The 10999-nt window shown below is 33.4% G+C and overlaps 1 protein-coding gene and 1 long non-coding RNA gene across 5 annotated transcripts; both read left to right on the top strand.

The window, feature by feature from the left end:
* Positions 1–1642: 1642 nt before the first annotated feature.
* LOC129306701 (disease resistance protein RUN1-like) lies at positions 1643–4290 on the top strand. Of its 4 annotated transcripts, none has more exons than XM_054947414.1 (4): positions 1789–1950; positions 2038–2292; positions 3054–3156; positions 3276–4290. In XM_054947414.1, exons 3-4 carry the CDS (start codon positions 3089–3091, stop codon positions 3631–3633), a joined length of 426 nt encoding a protein of 141 aa, XP_054803389.1. In that variant the 5' UTR covers positions 1789–1950; positions 2038–2292; positions 3054–3088; the 3' UTR covers positions 3634–4290. The 4 variants fall into 4 exon arrangements, with proteins under 4 accessions (XP_054803386.1, XP_054803389.1, XP_054803388.1 ...); XM_054947413.1 differs by having other exon boundaries at positions 1790–1950; positions 2038–2251; XM_054947411.1 differs by lacking the exon at positions 1789–1950 and adding an exon at positions 1643–1775 and having other exon boundaries at positions 2038–3156.
* Positions 4291–4797: 507 nt separating this feature from the next.
* LOC129306702 (uncharacterized) lies at positions 4798–7760 on the top strand. Its single transcript, XR_008592244.1, has 2 exons — positions 4798–5160; positions 6055–7760. It is a non-coding gene; the product is annotated as an uncharacterized LOC129306702 (long non-coding RNA).
* Positions 7761–10999: the final 3239 nt, after the last annotated feature.

The raw sequence follows: 10999 nt of genomic DNA, 5'->3' as shown, positions 1-10999 counted from the left end.
AGAACCTGTAAAATATTTAAAGCGAAGGGTGATTATAACTATTGAATAACTAATGTATATTTACTCTATATAGTTATATATCAATTAATTTTAAATATATAAAAGGGAGTTGGATATTCAAAATATAAGAATACATATGACATAAGTCATAATTTCACAACTATCCATTTTCATATTTCACATTTCAAATCTTAAGGTACATTGTCACAATACAAATAAACATGTGACCATAACCCACTCTACAACTTGTTGCACATTGTCACAATTCAAACAGTCATGTGACAATGGCACATTCATTGTTACAACTTAGTACAAACTTATTAACCATATGACACGTCGGATACATACATATGCACAATTAATTCCTCTTTATACATTCCTTATATCTTTTGACTAGAATTGTAGGTTATAATATTAATAAGGGCTTATAGATCTTAACTAAAAGGTGCTGATGAGAATAGAGATTAGGTACACTTAACTAAATTCTAGATCTTACTTGTGCTGATGAGAATAGAGATTATTTGCGGTACACGAAAGGATGGGTTAGTTGTTAACATGGTAACAATTACAACTAGTAGAGAATTCACTTTGCATCCTTCCCTACTTGTAGATATTTCCTCAAATATGATATTTCATAAAGATTAAAAATTAGTTAAAAGTAATTTGTATAATTCAAATGGTCAAAAACATGATAAGTAAGATTTAAGACTTAGATACTTAATTTTATACACATAATATATTTATTTATTAAAAAATAAATTATTTGATCATTTAGTTTTCACTTAATTATAATTCATTACCTAAATTTTGACTCATTATAATTCAGTTCTTAAAGTTTGACTCAGTTGTAAATTAATCTTTAAACTTTGCTTCTTGCAAGTTAGTTCCTAAAGTTTCAATTGCATAAATATTAATCCCTATATTTTAAAAAATAAAATTATAAAGATTAAAAATCTTTTAAATTTTTAATATTTATAAAGATTAAAAGGGTTTAGTAATTTAAGATATTAGTAATAAATTTTAAAATATTTTTAATCTTTATAATTTTATTTTTTTAAATATAAAGATCAATATTTAAGATGTTAAAATTTCGGGACTAAATTACAATATACAAAATTCAAGGACTGATTTATAACCAAGTCAAAACTTTATGGACTAAATTATAATGAATCAAAGTTTAATAATTACATTACAATTGGGTCAAAACTATAATGATTAAAGATTAATTTTTTTTATTCAATTAAATTGAGATAAGTGAATTTTAATGTATTAATATTACTAATAAAAATGGTTTATAATAGAACAAACAATCCATAAAAAATCCACATATCTTAACGTAATTAGAAATAAGTATTTTGAATATATAATGTCAATAAGTTTTCCCAAAAAATTATTATTATTTGAAGAATTAAAATCAATATCTCTTAATTACTATTAATTTTTCTTTGTTATATAATTTTTCTTTAAAATATAATTAATTAATAAGTATGTGTATAAAAAAAATTCAAATGCTATAGATTTTTTTTTTTTATAAAGTTTATTATGGATGCATTATTTAAAAAAAAAAAAAAAAGGAATTCAGCAGCAAATGCCTGAGATTTCAAAGCAAAATGGACAACGACCTCACCTTCATAATAGAAAACGACACCGAATATTGTTAGTGGTTCTGGAGAGCACTAGAGAAGCCGAAACCACTTTATGCACCTCCGTTTTTGTTCCTTGCCCGCGTTGCCTCCGTCATCTGGTTCGGCGGTTTTCCGTCTTCCTCGTCCGTGGTCAGTCCTCGTCCCCCTCCTTCCCCTCACCCTCTGTTTTTTTCCCCTCGTTCGTGGTGCTTTCTTAGTGAGGGTAGTCTGAATCTGCTTTGAAGGCTAACAGTAATCGTATACTGCTAATGTTCGATTGCAGTCAATGCTTCAGAATTTTTGAGAGTGAAAAACGCATTTCCCTGTAAAACATTTTATTGTACCAAGTGATATCACATAAAAATCCTTGATTTATTTGTAGTGAGTTTTCATGTTTTTCTTTTTACTAAAGCTGCCCGAGAGGTGCGATGAAGTAGCAGTGCAACACGGCGACACCACCGACACGCTTAGCTTCGCAGAGCCAGAAATATAAAAAGACTGCGAGAGAAGAGAGATGAAGGGTGAGGCATCTTCTGATCTCTGAATCGAAGAACTTGTTTGAAGAGAGAGCAAGGAAAGGAAATCTGCAATCAATTGCCGATCAAAGCTGCCATTTTTGAGACTTTGTAAGCTCTTTTCTTTGCTTCTTCCATCCACGTCCTTTCAGGTTAATCCTTCTCTTTGTTCATCTACTTCCTTGATTTTTACTGTTCTGCTATTTTCCCTGGAAAAAATCTGCAAAAGATTTGCTATTTTCTTTTCCTAGCAACCTTACTGTCATAGATCTTTAATGCTGTAACTTTTGAAAAACAAGGTCACAAAACCTTTAACTATTTGCGGTTGGACTTGAAATTTGATCTGTTAGTGAAAGTGATCTTCGTTTATATATTCAATTTTTTGTGAAGCAAACGGCATATTTATTTTATTTTTTTAATTTCAAAAGCCAAGTGCTTGTTCTTTCTTTCATCAGTTCATCTTCATCACTCCCCATTTTATTGTTACTCATCAAACATGGATTATGATAGCAATTTCGTTTATATATATTGATTTCATCTTCATTATTTCATTTCCACTCCTGACTTAAAATTATATTTCTGCTCATTTTGAGGGTTTTTTTTTTTTTGGTTGGTTTGAATTCTGAAAGCTTGAGGGATCAATTCTTTCACTCTTGGAACAAATTGCGAAGTGTGCAGACTAAAATAAAATTTAATATAGTTGATAAAATTATTTGTGTATGTTTAGTTTAGAAATGAAAAATAATTAACTAACCTAACAGTAATAGATGAGTATTGGTAGGACGCCCTGTATGAAATAGAATATAACAGAATAGGATTTTATTTCTTACTAAAATCCATGTCTCAACCAAATATGAGATATTTTCTTAAATCTGAATTTAAAATACTCTGTTTGGATTCGGGATTTCCAAAGCTAAAGTTGAAGGCTGAAGCAAGAAATTGCTCCACATGAGTGCAGCTATTGCTTCGGTGCTGTTGGCTGCAGCAATTTACAAAGCTCTCAGAATCTCTCCTCGGTAACTTGTTCTAAATAACCCCATACTCAGCCTTTCTTTTTTTCTTTTTCCTTTTTTTTCTCTTTTTGTATGATTTGCTGATAAACCAATGTTTGTTGATGATTTCTTTCTGTTTGAAGTTGTAAAGATGATGTTGATTCAACTTCCACGGGTTCTTCTCATGTTGACATTGCTCCTCCTGCAATCAAGTATGATGTATTCCTTAGCTTTAGAGGGGAAGACACCAGGGACAATTTCACTAGTCATCTTTATGAAGCACTTTGCAAGGCAAACATTCGAACTTTTATGGATCACAAGCTCCACAAAGGAGATAATATCTCGCCAATTCTTTTGAGAACAATTGAGGAATCAGAGATCTCTCTGATTATTTTCTCTCAAGATTATGCTTCTTCAACATGGTGTATGGAAGAACTCATTCACATCATGGAATGCAACCAAAATATAGAAGGATTGCCATTCCTATTTTCTACAATGTAGATCCATCAAGTATTCGTAAACAAAATGGGAGTTTCGGATATGGATTTGCTAAGCTTAAGCAAAGGTTTAAATGCAACCAAGAAAAAGTGAAAAAGTGGATAAATGCTTTGATCCAATCAACAAGTCTCTCTGGATGGGATTCCAAGAGTGTTAGGTAGCTTTTAACCATTCTTCTTTTATAATTCTTTTTCTTTGAACTTTGAATATGATTTTTCTTTTATTTTATATTTGCGCTAGGCCCGAATCCAACTTGTTAAAGAGATCGTTGATGATTTTTTGAGAGCAATTGAATCGGAAGTCATCCTTTCATGTTGAAGGACTAGTTGGGATCGATCACCAGATAATGAAATTGAAGAGCTACTACATGAGTTTCGCATTGTGGGAACGTGGGGTATGGGTGGTATTGGCAAGACCACTCTTGCCAAAGTTGTGTTTCACATTTGAAAGCACAATTTGAAGCTTTCTGCTTTATTGAAAATGTCAGAGAACAACTAGCTAGAAAGGGATTGGATGTATTACAGGAAAACTGCCTTAAAGAATTACTAAAAGATGAGGATATCAACATTTACAATATGAAATCGACTTTTGTGAAAAGTAGGCTCCAACAAAAAAAAAAATTCTTCTGGTGCTTGATGATGTGGACAAGTTCATTGCAGTTGAAGAAAGCACAATTTGAAGCTTTCTGCTTTATTGAAAAGTCAGAGAACAACTAGCTAGAAAGGGATTGGATGTATTAACGGAAAACGCCTTAAAGAATTACTAAAAGATGAGGATATCAACATTTACAATTGAAATCGACTTTTGTGAAAAGTAGGCTCCAACAAAAAAAAAATTCTTCTGGTGCTTGATGATGTGGACAAGTTCATTGCAGTTGAAGATTTGATCAAAGTATGTGATTGGTTTGGGGAAGGAAGTAGAATTATTATCACTTCAAGAGACAAGCAAGTGCTTAAGATGCTTGTGCAACAACATACACAGTTTCAAAATTGGATTCCCAAGATGCCCTTCATCTCTTTAGTTTGAAAGCTTTCAAGCAAAATGAGCAACCTCAAGGTTTCATGGAGTTATCAAAATCAATAGTGCACTATTGTCAAGGAAATCCATTAGCTTTGGTAGTGTTGGGTTGCTTTCTTTGTGGTAGAGGAAAACGAGAGTGGGAAGTGCTTTGGATAACTAAATCAGGATCCACCAAAACACATTGTCGATGTTCTCAAAGTGAGTTTTGATGAATTGGACGACAAACAACAGAATGTGTTTCTTGCTTGACTTGTCGTTTTTCATCAAGGAAGGAGTTGAGATTTCTTTGACCACAATAAGACAAATACATGGCTCTTCTGCAGATATTGATATGAGTGTTCTTAGAGAGAGATCCCTCATTTCATTTGATCTTGATGGCTATATTGAGATGCATGATCTTGTGAAGGAAATGGGCCTTCAAATTGCAAGACAACAGTCATTCTCTGATTGTAAATGCCTTGTTCGGCTATGGAGGCCCGAGGATGTTGATGATTTTTCATGTGTAACAAGGTATAATTGAATCCAATCTACTATTTATTATCATTTTTTTATCTCAGTTCTTTATCATCTTAATTATTAGATTCCCGTGATATTTGTTTGTCTGCTTGTTTTTTATTCAATAAAATCTTTGGTGGAAATAAGTGGAGGTGAATATATATCTTGAAGTTCTTTTGTTTTGTCTTTATATGTTGAATTTTTTTTTTTAACTGATTAATCTTTTGAGAAACCTTTCTCCATTTAAATGACTAAAGTTTCATTGGGGTCTACATTATTTATCTCGATGTTCTTTCGGTTTGTGTATCTTAAATATTTAAATTAGATTGCTTGTAAAGGAAATCATTTCTTGATTTAAATGACTAAAATTATTTGGGACAGAGCTTTTGCATTGCGTGTGACGTATCGTCTTCTTAGGCTTTGAAATAGATTATATAAACCCAAAAAAAAAAAAAAAATTCTATGGCTAGTGTGATGTTTGTAATAGTAAAATATATTTTTAGTGGACATACGATTTTAATGGTGATTTTCTTTTTAGCACAGGAAAAGCATATTCATTTAGATTTTTTTTAATAAAAATGATGATGTTTTCATGTCTTCTGTTTTTATTTTTTAATTAGATTACTCCTTTAAGAACCTCTCACGATTCAAATTGCTAGTGTTGCATGGAGCTGTAAATTCTTATAGCTAAGCGTGTATGCAGGTGTGGTATATATTTTTTGAGGGATTCTTTTATTCTGAATAAAACATGAATGAAAGAATGTTTAAATAAATCGCACAGCAGCATTATTTATTTCGATATTTTGAAAATCAAGAATATTTGATTGTTTTTCTTTATTGGGGGGGGGTTTTTTGTCATTTTTTATGTAATCTTAATTGTGTGTGTTTGCCTGTTGATTTTCTTCACAGGGGGAGGGGGCAATTCGATGCTTGTCAGTGGACATGAGCAAGATAAAGTGGAGGACATTTGGGGCTATTAAATTGCAAAAGATGTATAATTTAATATACCTCAAAGTTTACAAGTCTGATGGGTGGAAGTCTTTAAAGATGAATATTGGGGAAGAATGTGGATTATCTGCCAGAGGGACTAAGGTTTCTTAGTTGGGAAAGATGTCCTCTATCATATGTGCCATTAAAACTCTGTGCGCAGAATCTTGTTGAATTTCGAATGCGTGATAGTTATATCCAACAACTTTGGAATGGAGACATGGTACGTATCATTTTTCCTAATGTCTAAAGAATATCCCCCCTCCTTTTTTTTGTGATTCAAGGAACCTCTTGATCTTAATTTTTTTTAGGTATCTCAAGTGTCAAATAGTAACCAAATAATTCACAATGTACACATTCATTTGCTTCAGTGTCGCATGAATGGTAAAACTAGTCATAGCATGTCGGAGGAAGCATGACGGACTATGTTTGTCTTAAATCCTATTCAGTTTGTAAATGTGTTGATTGAGTTCTTTCATAATAATGTCTCTCTTTTAATTGCGGTGAGAGGAATTGATGATGAAATTATTTAGTTATCTGATTTATCAAACATGTTTTGATTTGCAGCTTTTTCCAAATCTAAAGGTGATCGATGTAGGGGGGCTCGAGGTCTCACAGCACTCCCAAATCTGTCTCAAGCCCCAAATATTGAAAGCTTACATGCTGTTGCCTGCGTAAGTTTGGATCAAATCCATTCTTCAACTGTCCTTCCCAAGCTCTCTCATTTACAACTATATGAGAGTGGGGGAAAGCAGATAAAGTTGGGTGGCACTATGAAAGGGATAATTGCAGGGCTGGTGTGTGTCGTCAATTATTTGGATCTTCGCAGGTTGTCATTGAATAAAGTGAGTATGAAGGTGTTGGCACGTGAGGAGGGTAGGATTATCTATGGTGTTGGATATAAGCATGTGGAAATGCGATTGGAGAATAGGGAAATGGCAGATCTAAAAATGGGGCAGCAAAGGTTGGCGTGGTTTACTTCCATTTCTTAAGAAAGTTGATTGGTCACATGGTCCAGTTGAGTTTGGGGATTTCAACCATTGTTATACCTCTCATTTCTATTTCCTCCGTAGTTATAGGCCTTTTCATGATTCGCTAATTGTGGAGGTGAGGAGACGTGGAGGACAAAGGGGAGAGGTGGGGCCATTGAGAAGAGAAATGGTTAATCATGACAATGACAAGGGAGTTGAAGAAGAGGAAGAGTTGATGCCACAAATAAGTAACACTGAAACGCCACTAATTAGATTCCTAGTGGCATTACTCGCTGGTCACTATTGACAGAATTGAGATTAAAGGAGAGTGAAGTTATTGCAATGCAGGAAGCAGCAGCATTCCTCAAGTTTCAATTTTGAGATCACTTGTACTTTCTCAGTCTCACAAAAGGACTCCTCCTCTCTTGGATCTATCTCTCCCTCTTGACATTTCACCATTCACTAACCTTACTCGTTCTTTATACCTCATTTATTCCACGCCCCCGACTGAAGTGGAGGATCCTAGTTGGTTCCGCTGTCAGTTAGATTACGGGTTGATCATTTTTATTTTTGTCATTATGACAATTATTGATTTAAATTGTATCATCATTACTCCAATTTTATTGAAATGCAACAATCTCTTTAATCAACAGCTAATTATTTTTCACAGTAACAACTAAAAGCAAACTCTAACATGCCTTTTAATCTAAGCGAAAATATATTGGTAGATAATATAAGTGGGTGAGATTTATGTTTGGAGCATAAATTTAAAAATTGGGAGTCCATCTTAAGTACATTTCTTCATCACACCTTCAACGTATTCGTACTTCTAGTTTTATAGGAAAACTGATTTGAAGGATAAAAAAAGAAAAAACTATAACATTCTAAAAGTTACTTTGAAGTTTTTGACATGACATGAGACGAAAAGAGCGAGCGAAGAGAGATTAAAAAAAAAAAAAACACTTCGAAATTTCATCTGATAGAAATATTATCATGAGAATTCAGTATGTATGAGAAATAATAAGTAACTATAAACGTTTAATAAGCACGAATTTGAGAAATACTAAGTATAATTATCTAACACATATGGTAGTGAAAAATTATAAGCGACTGTATTATTTTAACAAGCATGCATGTGAAAAATGACAAATAATCATAACTTCTTAATAAGCACTAGTGAAAAAATAGCAATGTAATGTTTTAACAAGCATATGATAGTAAGAAATGACAAGTGCAAGTATTGCTTTTGCAGGTGTGCATATGAAAAGTGATAAGTGAGCATGACATTTTAACAATGAATGTGAAAAATAAAAATGTAATGTTCTAACAAACCTTGAATATGTAGTGAAGTATTAGTCATGCCCCTTCCCCCTTGCTCACTTCAAACAAACCTTGAAAGTTCAATATGTCAGCAATGTTGGCAGTACAAAGGTAAATCACGAGCTGCTTGAGTCATGTATGAGGACACTGTCCTTAAGAACTATTTCGGCACACGGGCACAGTGGACTGGCAGTTTTTCAGGATTAATGTAACATTCTCAATTTTAAATCCAGATTAATTAAGTCTAAAAAGATTAGTAAAGTGAATCTTTGAGTTGTGTGGCTAGGGAGGCCTAATGGACGTGTTTGATCTCGATTTTAGTACCAAACGTGGGTCCGAAGGAATCAAGTTACCCGAGGATAGAAGAGGAAGAATTTTTGAAGGGAGCGATTCTGTGCTATGGGCCGCGGCGTGGGGTTGGTCCGCAGCGGCGCACGCGTGCCAACACGCCTGGGAGAAGCTCTCTATACCATGCGTTGCTGCGTATTGTGCATCCGCCTCAACACATGGCCAGAATTTTGCAGTATTAAGTCACAAACTTAATGTGAAACAGAAGAGAAAACAAAGGAGAACGAAGGAGTGGCAAAAAAGCTGAGCTAGGGTTTGAAGAAGCTGATTGTTGGGAGTAATTTGAAGCTCATAAACACTCAAGGTAAGCCTTTTAGCTTAAATCTTCCTCCTCTCTTCCATTTTCTTAATGGTAGAAGTTAAGGTTTGATTTCTAATGGTGATTTTTGATCCATAGAGGTTATATGTCCAAATTTATTGACTTAAATAGAGTTAATGGGGGTAGATTAAGCTAAGTAAACTTAATAATTATGATTTTATGATGATTGATGGTTGGAGGACATTAAATGTTTGAAATTCTTATAATTTGGTAGTTGGAATAATGTGGCTTCATTAGTGCCCATTTAAGAGCTTAATGTTATAAATGAGAGTTAAAGGAAGTTAAAAAACCTTATGGGTACTCCTCCATGAGTTTAGAATAAAGCTTGAGTATTAAGAAATAATGAGAATGCTTGTGAAAAATAGCTCAAAATAGATATTAATGTTTTGCATGGTAAATGCTTGTAGTGTAATTACCATTGGCATCATTCAAACTTCTTGAAAGTTTCGGGAGCGAATAGTTAAGGGGTGAAACCTTTGACCTTTTAAAAGCTTGAGATAACAGGAAAAATTCTATCGCTTGTGCATCTATCAGTTTATTGATTTATGAATTATTATTGAAATGTACAAACTAGAGAAAATGCAAGTGTGGTTTAATTTGTGAAGAAATCTACTAGATTAAATTTGGGAGTTTTATTCCTTATGATGCAATTTTTTTCTCGAAAACAAAAGTGGTGGATTTTCATATTAATGTCTGTTGGGAGTGTAATAATTTTTACAAATTGAGAAGTAAAATGAATCGTTGTTATGAGGAGTCCAATGATGTTCAAAAATAGGAAAGTTCAATGATTTTAAAAGTGTGAAGTACAATGATTGTGATTCAGGAGTTCAATGATTTGTTTGGTTTAGAAGTTCCATGAAATGTGTTTGAAAAGTTCAATGATTGTGTAATGATGAAGTTCAATTGATTTTAAAAGTGTGAGGTACAATGATTGTGATTTGGGAGTTCAATGACTTGTTTAGTTTTGAAGTTTCATGAAATATATGTGAGAAGTCCAATGATTGGATAATGTGATGTTCTATGAATTATATATATGTGAGTTATGGCATGAATGTCCATTGCACAATCTTGAAGGGTGGGAGTTCGCCTAGGAAGTGGAGTAAATAAGAAATCCACGTGGTAAGGCCCTATCCATGTGGTGGATTGCTTAGTTTGATTCTATCCTTATTGTCCCACTGGTTCAATGAGGGACTGTCTTACTAGTTCAATGAGGGATTCAAACCTATCTAGCTATCCACCGGTTTAATGAGGAAGTTAGTTTAGGGTATATGACACCCCATAGTGTGAGAAATGAGGGAAACCATGATCCATAAGTGAGTTAGGTACACCTTAGCCGAGTAATCCCCTCACAAGTGTTTAGGTTAGAGAAGTCAAAGAATACAGACTATCCCGTTGAGTTATAGCCTACGATTTCATGTCAGAGGAATAAGGAGGTGATAAGGGAGGTGTGATCATGCATATAGTGAGTAAAGATACTTGTTGTTTATATTGAATCCATAATGATGGCATTTTGAGTTGAGCATTATTTTCTACTTTTATGCTTGTCAATAAATTGCTTGACCAACTCTATCTCTATAAAAAGTGCTAAAAGTGATATTTTCCTCCTAATAGTTGCTATTATGGGAGCTAAATTGTGGGTATCAAGTTTTCAAATATCTCACATGGTTTAGTGTATTAATATTAATTGCTACTTGCATTTAAACTAGTTGTCATGCATTAGCATAAGTTAGTCGGACTTTAGTTACTGAATAGTTGTACTCACCCCATTACCTTCAATATTTCAAAAAATAGCTCAAGAAGTGTGATAAAGGAAAGCAACCCGAGGCTTAGGATCACAATCCTTTTGTAGTAGACCTCTTTAAATTAGGTAATTTATGTGTATGACAATTTTGATTGCCAATTAGGATTT

The sequence above is a fragment of the Prosopis cineraria genome, unplaced genomic scaffold (assembly GCF_029017545.1).
Source record: "Prosopis cineraria cultivar Desert tree isolate PC_DT_omini unplaced genomic scaffold, ASM2901754v1 PC3, whole genome shotgun sequence".
NCBI lineage: Eukaryota > Viridiplantae > Streptophyta > Magnoliopsida > Fabales > Fabaceae > Prosopis > Prosopis cineraria.
This window is presented reverse-complemented; position numbering and strand designations above follow the sequence as displayed.